The sequence below is a fragment of the Hyaena hyaena genome, unplaced genomic scaffold (assembly GCF_003009895.1).
Source record: "Hyaena hyaena isolate Hyena2069 unplaced genomic scaffold, ASM300989v1 scaffold_229, whole genome shotgun sequence".
Lineage (NCBI taxonomy): Eukaryota > Metazoa > Chordata > Mammalia > Carnivora > Hyaenidae > Hyaena > Hyaena hyaena.
Genome location: NW_024080861.1, coordinates 185,512 through 208,893, shown reverse-complemented (window position 1 = coordinate 208,893; position 23,382 = coordinate 185,512). Strand labels below are relative to the sequence as shown.

Here is a 23,382-nt window from a genome sequence, read left to right as displayed (position 1 = left end):
AGAAAACTGATAGTAATCAAATGATTCTCACCCATTAAAGTTGCAAATGATTGTTGTCCTGTGGACATGCAATTGATGCTTCCTCCTATCCCCCAGAGAGAATTCCAACCATTACACTTTATCGTCCTGTGGCTATTGACCAGTTTTGCACCTATTAGTAAATTTATCTCAGCATTCTATGATTGCCTCTATGTCTGTTCTTTGGTTCTTCTGAGACAGTTGCAAAATCTATCATGAGTTGCATAAATCTTTGATCCATGTTCATGATACATCTGTGTGAGACTCATGATTGCTATCTTAAAAATATCCTTTAACATGGCCACATACAGGAATATAGCTTATTTGCCTTGACAGGGTAACCATTATTTCTACGGAACATAAGAACACTTCCTTTCTCATAGGAGATAACACAGTAACAAAAGCCATTTCATTAAAAGAACAAACATGAAATGGAAGAATAGGCAGATAATTATGTGAGGAAAAAAAAGCTAAGAATAATTGCTAAAATTGGGCATGAAATTGAGCTCAACATCTCCTGGTAGCAAAGGTATAAAAAAAAAAGCAACTGATAATGTAAGAAACACAAATATCATGATCATTTTGCCAGTTTGTCAGAAGAGATAAAATTTTTCCTAGCACTTGACTGGCTATAAGAGGAATATATGATATGTTTCTATCACAAAAGTCATTCAGTGCCAAAAGAGTGGTTTTACAAAAGATACAAAGTCATTCTTCATATATGGCTGTTTTAAAAATAAACATCTAACTTTCAAATACCAAAAACATACTATTCAACTGTGGTTTTCTGGAAGCATTTCTTTAGGGCAGTGGTTCTCATGCTTTAGTGTCCTTTAGAGTCACCTGGGGGACTTGTGAACGCACAGAAGGCTGGTCCCCATCCTCAAAGTACTGGCTCTCAAAATGTGGTACTGGGGTCAGCTTTACTGGTATCACCCAGGGTTGATGTACAGCCTAGGACTTTCAGATCAAGTCCACAGAGGGAATTCAGAGAGAGTCTATAAATGCAGCATTTTGTGTGTATATACATTTTGGGGGAAGCGTAGAGAGAATCAGTCATTTTCCTCAGATTCTCAAAAACGTTAATCCAGAGCATTTCCCAGCTAAGTATTATGATCACCTAGGAAACATTCTAAAATGGAGCCAGAATGGAGAACCTCTGATACAGAACCTCTGATGTATATCACTTTTCTTAACTGGGCTTTTGTCATATGCAGGAAATTTTTACTGCCTATTAAAAAAACAACCCAAAATTTAGCAGGATTCAAATATTTTTTTTCCATTTATTTATTTATTTTGAGAGAGAGAGAGAGAGAGAGAGCATGAATGAGTGAACAGGAGAGGGGTAGAGAGAAAGGGAGAGAGAGAGACTCTCAAGTGGGCTGCACGCTGTCAGCCCAGAGCCTGATGCAGCGTTCAATCCCACGAGCCATGAGATCAGGACCTGGGCAGAAATCGAGTGAGATGCTTAACTGAGTGAATCATCCAGGCACCCCAGGATTCAAATATTCTTGAGGGAGAATTCCCTTCCTTTCTTGAGAAAGAAGTTCATTTGTCACTAATATAATGGAAAACATCATGTGTCATATTTTCATATTTATTTAAAACCTAAGGTTCAAATCTGGTAGCTTGATATGTGGTAGGAAGATAGTGAATTGGGAGAACTAAGGAAAAAGAAACATGACTGAACTATCTTTAAAAAAAAGCCTGGCCCTCCCTGAAGCATCCTACACCCAGAGTTTACATAGCTTCCTGTTCCTGTTCTGCCTGAGCCAGTATCCAGAATTTCTACTTAAACAAATGAGAAAGTTTTATTAATCATGTAAGCTATGGTTAAAACCAATATTTTTATTTATTTCATTTGATATTTGCACCCTGTTGAGTTCTTTTTTTTTTTAAGTGTATTTATTTTGAGAGAGAGAGAGAGAGAACACGCATGAGCAAGGAGGGCACAGACAGGGAGAAAAAGAATCCTAAGCAGGCTCCATGCCCAGCACAGAGCCTGAAGCAGGGCTCGATCTCACGAACCCTGAGATCACCACCTGAGCCGAAACCAAGAGTGGGACGCTTAACTGACTGAGCCACCCACACGTCATCCTGTTGAGTTCTAAATGGACTGAAGTGGTTTTGAGATAAATGCACAGGACAAAATAAAATACAGATTTGGGGGCAGGGAGTCTGTTCTAAAGGGGACACATGGAACAAAATCTTTCAGGCATTAGAGCTGAACACATTACAACATTTGTGCAATAAATTAGGCTCTGTCCTTTATAGTGACCAGGAAGAAAATGAACCCATGCTGGCTAATACAGTTTCTGTCTTCTAACAACATTCATATATGGAAGTAAACATTTTTGTATAATTAAACCTGAATAGGGTTTTCTTTTTTTAGAGTCAGCAATTATCTCTCTTGATCAAATCTGTATTCCTTATGATTTATATATGGAAAACTTTAGTAAAGTTTTTATGAAAACTTTAGTAAATACTGTTGAATGAATGAATGAATCAATGAATGAATGAAGCCATGTATGAGCATGTCTTCTTCCTCCAAGGATTATCTGGGGTAGAGTCTTACACACGGTGAGGAGCACCTAGTCAGGTACGAGGTCGGAGATCTCAGTGAAGGCATAGGTTGTATGAGTTTTATAGGACTTTTAAGTGTCATGAATATTATTTAAAGAGACTTCACAGAGCTTTCTTTTACGTTCCAGGAACTGGCCGTCAAATATTCTTCTGTACTACAAAGTCATATAAAACGCAATTCATATATATGTAATTCATTCATTTAACAAATATTTATTGAGCATGTCCTCTGTTAGAAGTAAGCTGAGGACACTACGGTAAACAAGATGGTCCTGATCTCTGACCCGACAGACCTGGAGTCCAGCGGAGAAATGAACAAGTAAACAGACACCAACAATGCGGTGAGATATGGGCAACGATAGAGGAATTATAGCGTCCAGTCCAAGTAGGGAAGGGGTCACCATAAATAAACGTGAGGAAAGCGGATGTATTCAGGAAGATATATCATCTAAGCTGTGGCTTCAAGGAGAAGTATGCCTCGGACAGACAGCATTTGTTGTTGCTGTTGTTCATGGGGTGGGGACACACTGGAGAGAAGGCAAGTGTTCTAGGCACTGGAATAAATACAAATCAATGAAGGACTAAGAGCTTTAACTTTAAGACAACTGAATTGCATTGTAACTCTTCAGATGAAACTCTTAAGCTTTGGAGATGGGCTTTTTTTCTGACTCGTGTCTGGCCCCCGTCTAAAGTTTCCTGAAGGCTGGCTGCCAACGCCCATCTTGTTTGACCCTGTCCCCTGACAGTGAGTGTGCATGTGGACACCACAGGGTCGGAACCTCCAGGCTCTGCCTCTTCTGCCCAAGGATATTCAAGTGGAAGATTGATTCCTTAACCTGCAAGCCTCTGCCTTAGTACATGTCATCCCTATGCTGTCTGCATTTTCTTTAATCCGACATCAAAATGCAAATCTTCTCATTAAAACTCAGAACTAACGTTATCAACATCACAGGAAAAGCAGTCTGTCAAAATGTTGTATTTCTTTACTTAACGTAAAACCTGAAGACAGAAGCTTCTTCATCATTATTTTTAAAATCTTCTATCTTCTACCTAGTGAACAATGACTAAGAAGATAAAATTCCATAGAAGTTATATTTTTAGTTATTTTATTTTCACTTTTAAATGCAAAACAAGGAGTTCTAAGTTTTACGAATAAGCACACTAATTAGAAATGTGAGTTTCCCGCTATGTCAATTCTTTAAAACATATAATGAAGGCTTCTTAAAAAATGGAATAGGAATCTATTATCAATATAGCCTATTAATTTCCAAATACAGCTATGGCATACACACCATGACATTGTCACACACGGAATGCTTGAGAGCAACTGTATTACACAAATATTTCAGTGTTTCCTATGTGCAGAGTACTAGCTAGATTCTACAGCAGGCCCAAGGATATTAAAGAAACAAATCCAGTCAATAGAAAGTTTATAATAAAAATATACCATTGGTGGATCAAATAAGACCTCTTATAGAACATCCAGAATAATAATGGTTATATAAATGCAAATTATATAAATGCAAATTTTGAAAAAGGAAACCTTGTAATGAAAATAGCTTTAAATACATGTGTAATTTAGGAAATGCACTTATATTATTTAATTTTATCAGTTCTTTCCATTGTATTGAAATGTTTACACAGGCCACTGATAAAGTAATTTATTTCAAATGATTCAATATGGCTGTTAATATAAGAAAGAATTCCTATTGTCCCCGTAAGAGATTTAGTGTCTGACAAGTTTCCCATTTCCTATTTATACTCTTTTCTCTCATTATACTCTTTTCTCTCAATTTTGTGGACAATTGCTTTTGCCCTTGGGAAACTTGTTCAATTTACTGTAATTATCTGTATGACATATGGCCTCTTTAGTAAAAATGAACAAAAGAAACAAGCAGAAGGATATAGAAAGAATGGAAAAAATCTCTAACAGTCAATTCTAAATTTGGAAAAGGCAGCCTGGTTATTAAGTCAAAGTATATTAAATTATGGGCTAGAGAAAGAATATGTTTTACCTACTCTACCAACTTATAGTAGGAAGTGACTAGAGAGAAGAATGTAATTTATCATGTTTTTGTTTTACAAATAGTTTATTGTCAAGTTGGTTTCCATATAACACCCAGTGCTCATCCCCACAAGTGGCCCTCTCCATGCCCATCTCCCCTCCCCCCCCACATCCATCAGTCCTCAGTTTTTGTCAGCATTCAAGAGTCTCTCATGGTTTGCCTCTCCCCCTTTCCCCCACCATTTTCCCCCTTCTTCTCCCCCATTGTCCTCTGTTAAGTTCCTCCTAATCCTCCTATATGTGCAAACATATGATATTTGTCCTTCTCTGCCTGACTTATTTCGCTCAGCATAACACCCTCAAGGTCCATCCATGTGGCTACACATGGCCAGATTTCATTGCTTCTCATTGCCATGTAGTATTCCATGGTATAGATAAACCACATCTTCTTGATCCATTCGTCCGTTGATGGACACTTAGGCTCTTTCCATGTTTTGGCTATTGTTGAGAGTGCTGCTATGAACACTGGGGTACATGTGCTCCTATGCCTCAGCATTTCTATATCCCTTGGGTAAATTCCCAGCAGTGCTATTGCTGGGTCATAGGGGAGTTCTATTGTTAATTTTTTGAAGAACCTCCACACTGTTTTCCAGAGGGGCTGCACCAGTTTACATTCCCACCAACAGTGTAGGGGGGTACCCGTTTCTCCACATCCTCGCCAGCATCTTGCGTTCTCTGATTTGCTCATTTTAGCCACTCTGACTGGCTGTAATTTATCATGTTAATGATTATGGAGTTTAAGTAAAAGTAAGGAAAGAGTTGACAGATATATTAAAACTCTTTTCATTCATTCATTCACTCACTCACTCATTCATTCAATATTTATTTAGTACATATGTATCAGGAAAATTGCATTAATCTACTATGTATCTCCTGGCAGAGAACTGGCACTCCAGTATTTACTGAAGCAAACAAGAAAAGGAGAGAAGGAAAGGAAGAACTTGTTTTGTACTTTGAATGGCAGAACTACTTTGTACAGGCAGAAGAAATACAGAGATGACAAATAACAACATATAATTGGCAGGTAATAGAGAGATTACATAGGATAATGGGAAAGAAAATTAGAAAGCAATAGAGATTATACGTGGTGTTTGAGTGGCTCAGTCCATTAGGCATTCCACTTTGGCTTAGGTCATGATCTCACAGTCCGTAAGTTCGAACCCCACAGCAGGCTCTCTGCTGTCAGTGCAGAGCCCGCTTTGGGTCCTCTGTCTGCCTCTCTGTCTGACCCTACCCCACGTGCGCTCTCTCTCTCAAATATAAATACACATTTTTAAAAAAAGAAAGCAAGCAATACAGATTATAGCGAAACTTAAAAGCAAGATTAAGAATTCAGAGTCTGTCCTGAAGGTAATGGGGACATGCTAAAGGTGATAATTTAACTGTGCTGATTTGTAAATTAAAACAGACATAACTAGCGTGGCAGAAGGATAACGGTCAGAGTAGCTGAAGAGCATTGCAGCAGTGGCTGATCATAAGTTCCAAAATGATAAAGACCTGCTGGGAGGTGAATGCCATCTTGACGAGATGAGAAATGCATAAAACAGGACAGCAACGAGAAAACAAACAAACCAAAAACAAAAATGTCCTCTGTTGCAGGAGCATGGTGGGTCTGGTCACTTATTCTAATCTTTTTGAAAGGTCCCTTGATAAAGATACATAATTTCTTTATCTAGAATCCTGCACATTTAAAATTGTTATTCCTCTGCATATAACACACAAATGAACACACATGCACACATAGTCGCTGCCCCACAAAAGTAATTTTTCCCATTTGATTTTCTAACTGATGATTACTGACATCTACACAGTATTCACTTTTGTACATTTACTTTTACTGATCTTATTGAACTCTCTCATTTTTTAATAGGCTTTAAAATTATTGTTTGGATTATAACATTGACAATCATCCGGAGTCGATATGAAGAACAACATGTCAATATTTCTACCTTTTAATGGGATATAAATATCCCATTTTGTTTTCTTCTGTTACTTATTGGCGATGCCTTTTAGAACCATGTGATGATCAGTAGTAAAGATGGTTACTCTGGTCTTGTTCCTACCTTTAAATGAAGCCACCAACAAAGGACAGATTTGCATTATGGAAAGCTCTCCCCCAAGAAGCAGTGTTGAGAATCAGTGGAATGATGCAAAAAGCTTAGGGACCAGTTAGCATATAATTAAATGACGGCTTCAAGGAAAAAGGGCATATAAATAAGAGGACTAGAATTGGATATTGAAGAATGTCTACTTTTGTAAGGATTATAAGGAAGAAACTGGCAAAGGAGATAAAGACATTTGGCAAAGAGCTTAGGAAGACGAGGTTAGCACTATCAGTATTAAAGAGATAGAAGGGGAAGATTTTTCTTTAAACTTATAGAGGAGAAATGAGACTGAGAAAAGGCTAACTTGGTTTTCAGGAGTTTACTGGTGACCTTTGTGGACTTAACTTCAACTGAATGATGAAAGGGAGACTGACGTAGGGACTTAAAAAGAGAATGATGATTTTGAGAAACTAAAAGCAGTAGGCAAACCTATTAATTCTTGATGTCTAATAATGGAAGAAAACCCAAATTTACTGGTAGGGAGACAGGAGAGTGAGGTCAAGTGAGTTTTGAAAGCAGAGAACAGAACTGAACGAAGATCTAAAACACTGCACAAATGAGGGAAGAAAGACCTGGAAGAGGAAGCCAGAGAAAATCAGGAGCCCAGTGGAGAGAGGGGGAAACAGAGATAGAACATAAGTATTTTTTAAAATGTTTTATTTATTGCTGAGAGAGAGAGTTTGTGAGCAGGGGAGGGTCAGAGAGAGAGGGAGACACAGAATCGGAAACAGGCTCCAGGCTCTGAGCTGGCTGTCAGCACAGAGCCCGACGCACGGCTCGAACCCACGAACCGTGAGATCATGACCTGAGCCGAAGTCAGCCGCTTAACTGACTGAGCCACCCAGGCGCCCCAAGAAGATTTTCATTTTTGTCTATTTTTACAATTAAGTAGGAAGTAAGGTCAAATGTCCAGAGTGTTCATGATACCGTGGAAGCTGAGAAAAGATGTGAAGAAAGCACACAAAACATTTGATTTTTGAGAAAATCAAAGCGACTTCAAAGCTAAGTTGAGTAGAACCAAGGGCCCAGATGAAATTTTTTCTAAAAGTAATCTGTAGGGTGCCAAGTCAGCAATTTTGCCTGTTTTTTCAGAAACAATGACAATGAGTAAGAAAAGTGCATGATTCAAGATTGGGATCCTAGAGGCAGAAGAGACTATGGTGGGAACAATTCTGGAAGTTCTCACTGCAAGGGTTGTCCATGAAGCACAGTGGGCAGTAGACCGAGGGTAACACACCCGCCTTAGGAACACATCCAAGATCCTACAGAGCTGAGCCTGGGGATGCTTTACAGCTGGGGGAAAACTGGCCCTTGTTATATAATTTTAAGCTGAAAGTCACAAAACTATGAAAGCATCAAAGAGGAAACAACAGAGACAAACGCTAGAGGACACGGGATGCTTCTGGCACATGTTCTTTTTCAACTCTAAAGCCAGTCTGTGACAAATGCAGAAAATATCACCTCAGATAAAAAGCGAAAAGGATATGGTTATCCTAACTACCAATAATGCTGGTTTTCTTCTAAAATCGAATTTTCCAACCTCGTACTGAGAATTTAAAAATATTTTTACCCACTGTCAACCTACATCTAAGATTGTAGGAATAAAAGTTTGAATCAAAATATGAGCTTAGTATTTTAAAATGTATTTTTAGTTTCTAGAGAGAAAGAGAGCATGAGAGCTGGGGAGTGGGGGAGAGGGGCAGAGGGAGGGAGAAAGAGAATATTTTTTAATATATATATTTTTAATTTAGAGAGAGTGTGTGAATAGGGGAGAGGGACAGAGGAAGGGGTGGGGAGACAGAGAGGGGGAGAGGGAATGGGAGGGAGGGAGGGAGAGAATCTCAAGCCGACTCCACACTCAGCGTGGAGCCTGACACAGGGCTCAGTCCCACAACCCTGGGATCATAACCTGAGCTGAAATCAAGAGTCAGATGCTCAACTGACTGAGCCAGCCACCCAGAGGCTCCTGAGCTGAAATTTTAAATGATACTTAATTTTTAAAAATTTCATTATACTTTTAATTTGGTAATTAACTGACATATAACATTATGTTAGTTTTAGATGTACAATATGATGTTTCAGTATATGTATGTATTGCTAATATTTTCTTACTAAAATGTCAACAAAGTCAAAGATACTTTTAAGAACACATCTATAGAACTAGTTTAAATCAGAACCAAATCTAAGCATCTTCCACTGAAGCAAAATGAAAATATACAAAATTTCTCTTGCCCTATTAAAAAAAATCTTTTTAGTGCATACATGTTCCTATCATGGATAGCCTAGGATATCCACTCATTTGAGGTTATATTTATCAAGAATTTTAGGAGTCCTAGAAGAGAAATCCAGCCACATAACCAGAACTATGAAAAATACATACACATATGGAAAATGACTGGAAGAGTAGTTACTTTGGGGAAGGATAAGGGGTCAAGATGTGGAAAGAAACACAAGAGAGTTCTCTAGGATGCTGGTAGTACTCTGTATCTTAACCTGAATGAGGTTACACAGGTGTGGTCCTTTCTTGATAACTTAATTGAGCTGCTCACTTAAAATACGTGCATTTTCCAACAGGGATGTTACACTTCGAATAAAAATTTCTAAAAAAAAAACTGAAAAGAAACATATTATTATGGCATCCCAGACATTCTTTCTAAAGTGGCAGGACCATGGGTAATCTTTTCTCTTTCTTCTGAATGTAATTTCCCAATTTCATCATGAGAAAAAAAAGATAAACTTCATGAAATATATAGAGATTATATTTTGAAATAAACTAATAATGTCTACCTTAAAAGAGATTAAGAAGAGAAATAACTGTCACCCACAAGGAATGTGTAACAATACGTAAACCTATACTCAGATTATAAGCACTAAATTAAATGTCAATGAGCATTCAAAGGAGCAAAGTTGATACTGCAGAGCACAAAGTCAGGAATTCTAAAAATATATTAATACAGAAAACTCTAATTATACAAACGAGTATCTTACAGGTCTAGAATCATACGCCTAAAAACGGAACAAGGGTATCCAATTTAGAAGTAATAAGGATTAGAGAAAAAAGAGAAAATGCCAGGGCTGTACAAATCATGATCAGAGGGGAAAAAATCAAAGAAAAATTTTCTGAACTGAAAGATAACTTCAGCCTGGTTAACAAGAGAGGGCATGGAGCATTTCTCAGCAATTATCGTCAAAGAATGACCCTAGGTACTTATTTGTCAAGTTTTAAGCCTTTAAAGGCAAGATCTTACATCTGTCAAGAAGAAAGGAGGTATAAGAATGCTTTTGGATCTTATTTTTCAGATCTCGAAGAAAAGAGAAGCTAAAAAGAAAAAGGCATTACAAATACAAGAACTCAGATAAAGCTCTTTTAAGATAAAGAATATATTAAGACACAAAGTCCTAAAGTAACTTCAGCAAAGTCTTATGGCTGTTGAGATCACAAGAGACAACAAGATTTTAAAAACAGATCGAAAGGTACTTTCTAAAAGGTGAAAGATATCTTCTAAGAGAATAAAACATGAACAAAGGGTGAAATTAACATGCAATCAGTAAACCTGACCACATGTTGTGAGAATAAAGGATAAATATGTCAAAAATAAGTTAAACTCCTGACTATACCAACAAAAGGTTAATGTGATAGATTTTTAAATGGCTACAAATTCTTTGCAGCTACTCCCATCAAGAAGTGGAGTCTAGTTTTCTTACTCTTTGACTCTGAGCTGGCCTCATGACTTGCTTTGCAACAGACAGACTGTTGTGTGAACTTCTAAGTCTAGCGCTGGAGATGCCTGGTGGCTTTTACTCTTGTCCTGTTGCAAATCTACACCTACACGTGAGTGAGGCCATCTTAGACCATTCAGCTCTAGGTAAGTCACCAGATGACCGGAGTCACATGAGGGACCCAAGGTGAGACCAACAGAACTGCTTGGCTGAACCCAGCCCAAATTGCTGACTCATAGAATTGTAAGCAAAGAAAATTATTGTTTAAGCCATTAAGTCGTGGGAGAGTTTGTTACATAGCAATAGATAACTGAGATAAAATAAGTGCGAGAAAAACAGGGACATGCACCAAGAACTTGATTCATATCTCCCTATAGAGGAGTTTAATGCTGTTTGGCAAAAACATAAATTAGTAATATAAATAATATAAATGTTTGTGTTAAAATGTGCTCATGCTAGATACGTAAAAAAGATATATTGGTTGAGGTCATCATCTTAGTTTGAAAAAAAAGAATAATACATTTTTAAAGATGAAGTCACAGGGAGAAGCATAGACAAATTGTCACTGAAAATATACTGAAAGTTAACTAGATCCTAGAACTTCGAGTTAGAAAACTTCTTTGGCCCCAAATCCAATAGGTCACAAACTCTGGACCTAGTGAGTTCCTCAAAGTCTCTCACATATCTCACATATCTACTACTTTCAATCTGTCCTTTAATTTGGATGTTTAGACCATTTACATTTAGTCCCTTCCTTCCTTCCTTCCTTCCTTCCTTCCTTCCTTCCTTCCTTCCTTCCTTCCTTCCTTCCCTCCCTCCCTCTCTCCTTTTCTTCCTTCCTTCCTTCCTTCCTTCCTTCCTTCCTTCCTTCCTTCCTTCCTTCCTTTCTCTCTCTCTCTCTCTCTTTCTGTCTCCCTTTCTCTCTTTCTCTTTCTTTTAAGTAAGCTCAATTCCCAACATGGTACTTGAACTCACTGAGCCATCCAGGCATACCTAGACCATTTACATTTAATATAATTTTGAAATACTTTATTATTATTTTTTAAATGTTTCATTTATTTCTGAGAGAGAGAGAGAGAGAGAGAGAGAGTGTGTGTGTGTGTGTGTGTGTGTGTGTGTGTGTGTGTGTGTGAGCAGGGGAGGGTCAGAGAGAGAGGGAGACACAGAATCTGAAACAGGCTCCAGGCTCTGAGCTGGCTGTCAGCACAGAGCCCGATGCGGGGCTCCAGCCCACAAACCGTGAGGTCATGACCTGAGCTGAAGTCAGACACTTTGATTTAAAGTCTTCCACAGATCCTGGGCTGCTCAGTTGGTTAAGCGTCCGACTTCAGCTGAGGTCATGATCTCACGGTTTGTGGGCTCGAGCCCCGCGTCGGGCTCTGTGCTGACAGCCAGCTCAGAGCCTGGAGCCTGTTTCCGATTCTGTGTCTCCCTCTCTCTCTGACCCTCCCCTGCTCATGCTCTCTCTCTCTCTCTCTCAGAAATAAAATTTAAAATAAATAAATAAAGTCTTCCACAGATCATGTCCTTGGCAAAGAGATTAATTTTAATTCTTCCTATTCAATTTAGGTGGCCTTTATTTCTTTTTCTTGACTGATTGTTCTAATAAAACTTCTAATACTCTGTTTAATAGAAATGGTGAAAGCAAGCATCCTTATCTTATTCCTGATCTTACAGGAAAAGCTTTCAGTTTTTCACCATGATGTTGGCTATAGATTTTTCTATATGGCCTTTATTATGTTGAGGTAATTGATTATTTTTTATAATTATCTCCACTATTAGCTTAATAGTTATAGGTCCTTCTCTAAAACTTCTTAGAGGTTAACATGTGATTTACAATATACATCTTGAGTTTATCACAATCTACCTTCAAATATTATATGACTTTACACATAATAATAACTTTATAATAGTGTACTTCCAATTCCTCCTTGTTTTATTTTTGTCATACACTTAACTTTTGCATATACTATGAATTCTATAATATCCTGTATGCAAATATATTGCATACGATATTATTTTTGTTTTAGGTAAAACCTTTCATTAAGTTTAAAATGGTCTTCTATATTTACTTCATTTTTGCCACTTCCAGTTACAGTAAAATCTTGGATTGCAAGTAACATGTTCTGTGAGTTTTCCACAAGATGAACAAACATTTCTAATAAATTTTAACTTGATAAACAAGCAATGTCTGGCAATATGAGTAGTATGTGATGCACATTATCACATGATCATAACTGAGCCAATGGTTCTTCTCTCTCTCTCATTGTGGGATTGTGGGTGATCATCTCCCATGCTCAGATGCTTGGTCCTGGGCCATGGTGTTTGGCAGAAATCAGTGATTTTTTCAGAACACTGGAAGATGCCCACAACTGGCACTACAGTATTTTTTTTGTCACTTCAAAGTGCCTATGGACAGTCCTTTGCTTTTCCATACAAAAGTAAGCTTAGGAATGCTTTGCTTCATTCTAGGTCAGGCTGCTTGCAGATATAGATTCTTTCCTCTGCTGTCTTATTGCCAATTACATTAAATCCAGTATATGACAAGAGTTTATTAATACTGTACTGTAGTCAATATCCGTGCAAGTGTATACAATAGCCCCCATGCAGAAAACGGTTGAAAGGAAAGGCAGTAAGAAGATGATTATGGTGGAAGCTAAGAAGGAAGTCATCAAGAAGAACAAACAAGGTGTGCAATGGCTGAAATTGCAAGATTTTGTAAGGAGATGCAGACATAATCTGCATCTCTTGTCTGCAGAGGAGGAGGAGAGGTGGAGGAATCCCTCACTTCAAATGAGATTACAGAGATATATAAAATGTGGGAAACAGTGCAAGATTTGTAGAAAAGCACCACCTGAATAAAGCTGTGACAGTGTGAATAATGAATCTGTTTAATGACAATGCAATGTCACATTTCTGTGAAATCCTCAAAAGGAGGCAAAAGCAAGTGTCATTGGATAGGTTCCTTGTTAAAGCTGCATGAAAAGAAAAAGATTCCACTGGGCCAATAGATTGTAGGGATTCTGTCAGTGATAGTGAAAGTTGTCCTGCACAATAACCCTCCTCTCTCATCTCCCTCACACCAGCCACAAAGGTTTTCAAAGGTAAGTGCAGGTTAATTTATTTTTTCTTTATATTTTGTATTTTTTATGTATTATACTACAGCATTATAATCATTTTTATATGAGTATTTTTGGGTTGTGGAATGAATCACCTTGAGTTTCCATTATTTCTTATGGGGGAAATTCGCTTTGATATACAAGTGCTTTGGATTAACAAGCATGTTTCTGGAATGAATTATGCTCATAAACCAAGGTTTTACTGTATTTTCTTTTTTTTTTTTTCTTCTTTGCTTCCTTCCTTCCCATGATTCTTCCCTTCCCTTCTTTCTTTTCATGTGGTCTGAGTATATCTCTTCTCACAGGACTTCTTCTACCATTGCTTGTAACAGAGATGTGCTCTCAGCTTTCATTTGTCTGAAATTCCCTTATTTCTTCTTTAGAGTCAAAAGATTCCTCTATATTCTTCATTCAGTACTTTAAAAAGACATCTCTCTGTCTTGTGGCTTACACAGTTTCTGACATGAAGTCTGCTGTAATTCCTCCCTAGATTCTTCTGGGTATAACATATTTTTTTTCTGACTGCCTTTAAAATTTTCTTTTTATCTTTGGTTTTTAGAAGTTTGAATATGTGCCTTGATGTGTTTTTTGTTTGTTTGTTTAAATCCTGCTTGGGGTTCTCTTGGATTCTCAAATCTGTGGTTTGACTTTTATTATTTTTGGGAAATTGTCTTTAAATATTCTTCTTCCCTATTTTCTCTCTCCTCTTCGGGACTCCAATTACATATATGAAAGAACATCTGATATTTTCCCACAGATGCTAGATGCTCTCTTTTATTTCCGTCATTCTTATTTCCTCCTATTATTTCAGTGTGGATAGTTCCTCGTGGCCTATCTGTCTCTAAACTCACTGATGAGACTTCTGATGGGAACACTGAAGGATTGCATCTCTGATACTGTACTTTAAATAAATTACTTTTTTCACTTGGCTCTTTCTTATACTTTTATCTCTCAGCTGAAATCCCTCATCTATTCACACAATGTCCATTTTCCCCACTAGATTTCCTATTTGTATAGCAGTTGTTTCTTCTTCCTTTGCTTTGCCACAAGAAAAGCAGTCTTGGAAGGAGTCCTTGGAAGGAAGGGTCTCTCTCTCCTTGAATTTCAGGCAACTTGTTTGCCCTGCCTCCTCAGCTCTCTGATGGGTTTGCAGAAAGTCTGATTTTGTGGTTTCTCCGACTTCTTCTTATTTTTACAGTGGAAATACTTTTTCATCTTTTTATAGCTTAGGGAATATCAGCAGGTCCATTTCTTTTTTTCTTAAACATCTTCACTGAGGTGTCAATTAAATACCATAAAATTCACCCATTTTAAGTGTACAATTCAATGATTTTTAGTGCCTTTACAAGGCTGTTCAGCTATCACCACAGTTCAGTTTTAGAAGGTTTCCATCATTCCCCAAAAAGATCCTCTGTGTCCATCTGCAGACAATTCCCATACTCATCCCCTACCTCAAATAACCACTAATCTCCTTTCTATCTCTACAGATTGACCTGTTCTGGACATTTTCTATAAATGAAATTATACATTATACAGTCTTTGCATCTAGCTTCTTTCATTAGCATAACGCTTCAGAGACACATCCATGTTGTAGCACGTGTCAAACTGTTCCTTTTTATTCCTGAACAGTATTCCATTGTATTGACATACCACATTGTTTATCCATTCAGCAGCTGATTGACATTTGGATTGCTCCTACTTTTTGCTTATAAACATTCACTTAAAAGTCTTTCTGTAGACCTATAGTTTCATCTCTTTTGGTTAATTATCTAAGAGTGTAATTGATGATGAAATGTAGGTAAAATTACACTTAACTTTTTAAAAAACTGTCAACTTTTCCAAAGTGGCTGCAACATTTTACATTTCTACCAGCAATACGTGGGGATGTCTTCCTTCTTGAATTACTTTCTTCTTTCAACTTCAAAGATGCTATATTTTTCTAGTTTTCCTTTTATCTTACTGGCCATTTCTTCTCAATCTCCTTTGCTGGATTCTCTTCTTTCAAACTTCTAGAATTTCTCCTGAGCCTCTTCTTTATTTATATACTCTCTCTGGAGAATTTTAATCTGCCCCCAAACTCTTAATATCATTTTTATGCCAAAAGCTCCCAAACTTGTGTCTGTTACTCTAAACACTTCCCTGAGGGGGACAAGCCTAAATCTATTTACTTAACATCTCCATTTGAATGTCTAACAGGAGACATCTCCAATATAACTCTTGATTGTTTCCTATCCCAAATTACCTCCTCTTCCTTTATCTCAGTAAATTAAGCCATTGTCCACCTGCTTTTCTAGATCCTGTTTTCGAGGGGTAATCATTGACTTTTCTGTTTCTTTCATGGCCATTCCTAATTTATCAGCAAATCTTACCTTCTATCTCCAAAGTAAACTACGTGCAGTTTCATAAAGTTCAACCTAATATGTGCTGAATCTTTCCATCTCAACATCTCTTAGATTTTAAGTCACCATTATCTTTTGCCAAGATTACTTCAAGATACTCTAAGCTGCTCTCCCAACTTTGCCTGCCATCTATTCTCCCACAGCAGGCAGAATGATCTAAACACAAATCAAGGACACCTGGCCGGCTCAGTTGGTTAAGCATCCAACTTCAGCTCAGGTCATGATTTTATGGTTTGTGGGTTTGAGCCCCATATTGGACTCTGCTCTCAGGGCAGAGCCCACTTTGGTTCCTCTGTATCCCTCTCCTAAATCCCCTCCCCTGCTTGCACCCTTTCCCTCAAAATTAAATGAACATTTAAAAAAATAATAAGAAAAGAAAAATATAAATAAAAATACAAACTACTGGATAGCCACATGTAAAAGAATGAAACTGGATCACTATCTTATCTCATATACAAAAATCAACGCAACATGGATTAAAGACTTGAATGCAAGGCCTGATGTCATAAAACTCCAAGAAGAAAATATAGGTTGTAAACCCCTTGACTTGGCAACAAGTTTTTGAATTTGACTTTAAAAGCAAAGACAACAAGGGGCGCCTGGGTGGCTTAGTCGGTTAAGCGTCCGACTTTTGCTTAGGTCACGATCTCGCCGTTCGTGGGTTCGAGCCCCGCGTCGGGCTCTGTGCTGACTGCCAGCTCAGAGCCTGGAGCCTGTTTCAGTCTGTGACTCCCTCTCTCTCTGACCCTCCCCTGCTCACGCTGTCTCTCTCTCTCTCCTAGAAATAAATAAAACATTTAAATAAAAATAAATAAAATAAATAAAATAAAAGCAAAGACAACAAAAGCAAAAAATAAACAAGGGGAACTACATCTAACTAAAAAGCTTCTGCCCAGTAAAGGAAATCATCAACAAAATGAAAGGCTAAATGGGAGAAAATATTTGCAAATCATGTCTGATAAGGCATTAATATCCAAGATACATAATGAATTCCTACAACTCAATAGCAAACCACCAATAATACAATTTAAAAACTAGGCAAAAGCTCCAAATAGACATTTTTCTGAAGAAGAAATACAGACAGTGATTATCAAAATTACAGGAAATAATACGTGTTGGCAATGGTGTAGAGAAAAGGGAACCCTTGAAAACTGTTGGTAGGAATGTACATAGATGCAGCTGCTAGAAAACAGTATGGAGGTTCTTTAAAGAATTAAAAATAGAGCTACCATACAATCCAGCAATTCTACTTCTTGGTATTTATCAAAAGAAAATGAAAACACTAATTTCAAAAGATACAGGTACCCCTATGTTCATTGCAACATTATTATTTACAATAGCCACAATATAAAAATAAATAAATGTCTATCAATGGATGAATGGATAAAGAAAATAAAGCATATATACAATATTATTAAGCTATAAAAAAGAATGAAATCTTACCACTTTTGATAATATGGATGGACCGTGACCTCATTATGTTAAGAGAAATCAGATAGAGAAAGACAAATACTATATGATCTTGCTACATGTGGAATCTTAAAAAACTCAAAAACCCAAACAACCAAGTACATAGATACAGAGAACAGACTGGTGGTGAAACAAGGATGGAGGAATTGGAGAAATGGATGAAAGGGGTTAAAAGGTACAAACTTTCAGTTATAAAATAAATGAATCCTGGGGATATAATATACAGCATGGTGACTATAGTTAATAATACTGTATTATATATTTGGAAGTTTCTAAGAGAAATCTTAAAAGTCCTCATTGCAAGAAAAACTTTTTTTTATAACTGTGTGTTGTGACAGATGTTAACTAGATTTTATTATTTTGCAACATTACAAATGTCAAATCATTATGCTGTACATCTGAAATGTCAATTATACCTCAATAAAGAAAGCCCACATATCAATTTCTATAATTCTTCTGCTTTTCAATATCCAATGGCAATTACAAAGAAAACTAAATACAGTATGACCTAAAAGTCCCTACACAATTTGAGCCCTACTTAGTCTATCACTTTTCCCCTCATTCAGTAGAATCCAGCCACCAAGACCTTCTTTCTGTTGCTTAATAATAACAAACCCATTAGCATCTCAAGAACTTGACTGTTGTTTCCTCCCTGAAAAAATTCTTCCTTTAGAGTTTGGGTGGCTGGCCTCATTTCATTACTTAGTTATCAGATCACATTTCACTTTTCTTGGAGAGTCTTCCCCAGACCATTCAAGCAAAAGTACCCCATCATTATCTATCAAATTGCTCCCATGCTAAATCATCTTATGGTTTATTATTTGATTTCTCCCATAATATGGAAGGTCCATGACAGCAGGAATCTAGTCTGCTTTATTTGCTGGTTTATTCTTAGTGCCTAGGACAACACCCAGCATTTAGTAGGCACCTGACAAATATGAATGAAGGCGTATTTTCCTAAGGCATCCTTTGCTTCTGTTTTAGCATATATCACACTACACTGTAATTAAGTCCTGCACAGCTGTAGTAGACACTCAATATATGTGACTGAATAAAGGAGAGGATCAATGTTGAAGAAAATTAAGAGAAACAGAAAAAGAGTTAAAAATGTAATATTTTCAAATAATTAAAAATACGTTGATAATAAAAGATCCATTAACTAATAAAAACTTGAATATTTAATTTGCATGACTTACAACATATAGCAAAAATTTTTATAAAGCAAGTTGACTGACCTTGAAGAATAGGGCGAAACATCAACTTTAGTTGATAATCTTACCCCTCAATTTTTAAAAATATGACAAGTAAACAGATATATTTTCTTAAATTCTAATGTTGAGTTATATACCATAGGTAAGGAAGAAATAATTTCTTCCATTCTCAACAAGTACTAGCCAGTCACCCCCTGCACTGCCACCCTGTCACAGGGTCTGTAATATAATATTACTTTTGCCTATTTAGGATATTCCTTCTGGCTCTTCATTAGCTAATGCCTACTCATCCAACAGTCTCAGATGAATCTCACTTCCTTACAGGTTTTTTATATAAGTTAAATATCTACCCTAATTATGAATCTTTGAGGTACAATGTACTTCTTCATAGGCTTGTCACAAGTGTCTGTCCACATTCATTTGTGAGATTAGTTGATATAACGGTGGACTAAATGCTTGGTAAAGACAGGGCCATATTTATTTTCATTTGTCACTGAATCCCTAGTACCTACTACAAGGTCTGACATGAAAAGATCTGTGGGAAGAATAAATGAATGAGAAGGAGTGGTCTTATTTTTAAGGTCCCTCCTAATCCCAGGATTCTATCCCACTATGAATTAACTCTGTGGAAATTTCTAGTACAAATGAACTGTATATTAGGCCATTGAACCTAATGCTTATTTAGAGCTAAAAGACCACTGCTTCTCCATTCCTATTTGCCCTCAATAGCAACTATTTCTTTCATACAAATGGAATGTGTTTATTCAACTGGAAGAGATGGGTGGCAGTCACCAGCCTACACACACACACACACACACAGACACACACAAATATGGCCATGTAATAAATCTCTTTATTATTTAAGTGATTTTAAAATATGATTAATAAATATGAAATGATTAAGAAGTATGATTGATATACCTTCTGAAAACAAAGTTCCTTTTAGTAAGGTGGTCTATGTGTGGAGAATTTAGAAAACACTTGGCATTCTGCGTGAGGAACTGTTTGACCATGTCTGTCGAGGAGGCCACAGTTCGGGACTCATACAGCACAAGTTCACAGATATATATGAAAAGGAAAGTATTTACTCAGGGTCCTTTGTTTGGTATTGCCACGTTTCAATACATACATTACAACTTTTTTTTAACTGGGACAGCAAACAGCTATGGTTATTTAATAAGATGACTTGTTAAAAGTCATCTATAATAAGTATATTTCTCAGGAAAGGAAATAGTTCATTTGAAGCACATTGTATTTACATTAAAGATAATGCTATTTTCACTGCTAGGAATTTACCCAAGGGATACAGAAATGCTGATGCATAGGGGCACATGTACCCCAATGTTCACAGCAGGACTCTCAACAATAGCCAAAACATGGAAAGAACCTAAGTGTCCATCGACGGATGGATGGATCAAGAAGATGTGGTTTATCTATACCATGGAATACTACATGGCAATGAGAAAGAATGAAATCTGGCCATGTGTAGCAACATGGATGGAACTTGAGGGTGTTATGCTGAGCAAAATAAGTCAGGCAGAGAAGGACAGATACCATATGTTTGCATGTATAGGAGGATTAGGAGGAACTTAACGGAGGACCATGGGGGAGAAGAAGGGGGAAATGGTGGGGGAGAGGGAGAAAGGCAAACCATGAGAGACTCTTGAATGCTGAGAACAAACTGAGGACTGATGGATGTGGGGGGGGGAGGGGGGAGATGGGCACGGAGGGGGGCACTTGTGGGCATGAGCACTGGGTGTTATATGGAAACCAATTTGACAATAAACTATTTGTAAAAAAAAAAATTAAAATAAAAAAAAGATAATGCTATTTTGCCTATCACTACTACAGTTTCTTTTTTTTTAGATGCCATTAAATCATGTTAAAATGATTATTCTAATGTTAATCAGAATATTCTAATGTCTAATGAGAATATTTTCTTTTTTGAGAATATTTTAAAATGAGAATTTTATCTTAAGTTCCTAAAATTAAAAAAAGAAAAAAAACAAGTATCCATTTCCATTTAAGAATACAGTAATAAGAAATTGGGTTTGCCTTTTGTCTAAGTTATGAAATTCATCATAAAAACATAATTTCTTAGTCATACTCTACAATTTCCAGATAATACTTTGTTTCATGAATCTGCTGGTGTTTTCACCTAGTCTGTGTTATAAAGTGCCTAATCACTCAAAATACTGTAGTGTTTCTGACCTGAGTTTATAACTTCCAAAACTGAAACAGCATAAGAAAACCCTGAAGAACATTTAAAGTCCAAAATATTGACTCTCAAGTCTTCAAGAGAACAAGTGGGGGAAATTATAAAGTTTATTAATTTAAATTTTTTTTAGATGTTTTATTTATTTCTGAGAGAGAGAGAGAGAGAGGCAGCGTGAGTAGGGGAGGGTCAGAGAGAGAGAGGGAGACACAGAATCAGAAGGAGGCTCCAGACTCTGAGCTAGCTGTCAGCACAGAGCCCAATGCGGGGCTCAAACCAACGAACCGTGAAATCACGACCTGAGCCGAAGTTGGTTGCTTAGCCGACTGAGCCACCCAGGCGCCCCTAAAGTTTATTAATTAAAACAGTAGCCATTCTATTCTACTAGGTTCCCCACCAGAAGCCTCTCTTTTGATATGGGGTATGGAGAAGATGGTAACAGTCCCAAGAGAAAAATGACCCACCCACCAACTCAACTGCTTACTGGGGGAGTCTTGACTCCCACAAACCTCTGGGGACAATCCTTCCCTATTCCATGCTTCTCTTTTCACACTTTCCATTGGGAGAGGCCTACTCAAATGCCTGAATGCTCATGTTCATAGAACTAAGAGATTAAGTTAATTAAGTAAGTGTACTTTGTTCTGCCCTAAAGGCAAAAGTGTATTCCTAAAAGCAACACATACCACACACAGAGCTATTTGTGAACTGTGTGGGTAGGAAAAACATCCGGAAAGTGCACCCATTACCTGAGTAGGCCTCTGAAGACTTAAATCTAAACCACAAGTAAACTCTGTATGATGTTCAACCGTTTCAAGAAGAGGATCAGGCTTTGAAAAGTTCCAGAATCTGTGAATATAAACAGAAAGAAATAATTTAAGTGCTAAAACTACCAAAACACGTATCTAAGAAAAAACAAACATTTACCATAGCAAAGTTTTGATCAAAACAGTTTCAACCAATTCATAAATACAGAGCCCCACTACTGATCTACTTTAAAGAATCTAATAAAGAAAAAACGTACTCCATTCTATTATATAAAAAAACTGAAATTATTAATCAGCCTTCCCTTGTAAAAGATTATTATATTTCCATCAGTATACCTTGAAGGATAGAAGCTTAACAAATTTTAGTTAAAAAATTTTTTTGTATCGTACAAAGACATTTAAGATGAGAGACACTAGGCTTTTGTAGCAATTTCTAAAAGCATTCATGACTGCAAAATAAGGATATTGGATTATGTGAACTCTAACATTTTGTGATTTTAAATACTACTTCATTTCTCAACAACTGACATGAAAAGATCTTAGGTTTAATTTCCATTTCAACAGCAATTCAGATTCTTTAAAAAGAAGCCGTTCTCTGTAATTCTGAAACTATTTCTTTTTGAAGTGCAGCCTTTCTTATAAATTCCACATCAATGTAATTTATAGAGTCAAGAAAAACTGAAATGTGTTTTCCTGGGCCAATATTAAGTATCCTATTTATCCTCTATAGACTGGGAGTGGTAATATTTACCATAATATGTCTCTGATTTCTGCTGTACAGACAAACTTGGCCTTATTTTCAATACACAAAATAGTACTTTATTCCTAAAGCTTTATTTGCTCATCACATCATCTTTCTTATTTGACTCTAAACACTCCATAAAAATGTCACATTCAGAATCATAGAGTCATACTCCAATGCAGCCTCCCTAATGATCTGTAACCTCGAACACACTGAAGGTTTAGCGGATCTCTTTGAAAGAGAGTAAATACACAGAACCAACAGCGATAGTTTGTTTTACCTGGTCATATTATTTCCCTAATAAATACAGGGTTGGTCTTATTAAGTTTGAAAAGGATTGTTGCTATGGATAAACCACTGTGTGGGTACCAGAGGGACAACGAGTAAATAGTTCATTTATCAGATTACTGAAATCTACAAAATGTTTAAGGAGAGTGATTTTACTTTTGAAAATTTCCTGTTCAAATGAACGAGGGAACAAGCTGCAGTCTTCCTCAGAAATCATAACAGTGGCTGACGCTGTCTTTGCATATTTGTTCCTGTGGGTCAAGAGATAGATATTGTACTGAAATCTAATTTTCTAGATTTTGATAGTGTTTACATAAGCAAGAGTAAATAAGTCATTATGTAATTTGGTTTCTAAAACATGGTTATTCACTGATTTGCATTACTTGAAAAAGTAATCAAATGATTTTGTATATACCCACTATGTTCCAAAAAATATTCAAAATGGTTTAAAAATATGTATTTAATATGGCAAAAAAATGAGTTAAAGGAAGAGGACAGGAAAGTGAATTTGAACTGGCAAGGAAAAACAAAAATAAAAAGCATCCTCAACATTTCTTAAGGAAACACAGAGATGTCATTTCACAGGGAGCTACTCATGAGTCAATGGCATTACCCCAAAGGGCAGGTTAGTAGAATCATTCTAAGGCAAAGTCAACTTAATCTGGAGTATTCAGCTTTCTGAC

General features: G+C 36.8%; 1 protein-coding gene across 1 annotated transcript in view; it reads right to left on the bottom strand.

The window, feature by feature from the left end:
* The window catches only part of PEX7 (peroxisomal biogenesis factor 7), an 84,940-nt gene that overhangs the window by 3,355 nt on the left and 58,203 nt on the right, over positions 1-23,382 (bottom strand). The window contains exon 9 of the mRNA XM_039243562.1: positions 21,652-21,751. Coding sequence (XP_039099493.1) covers positions 21,652-21,751 — 100 coding nt within the window. The remainder of the gene's footprint in view (positions 1-21,651; positions 21,752-23,382) is intronic.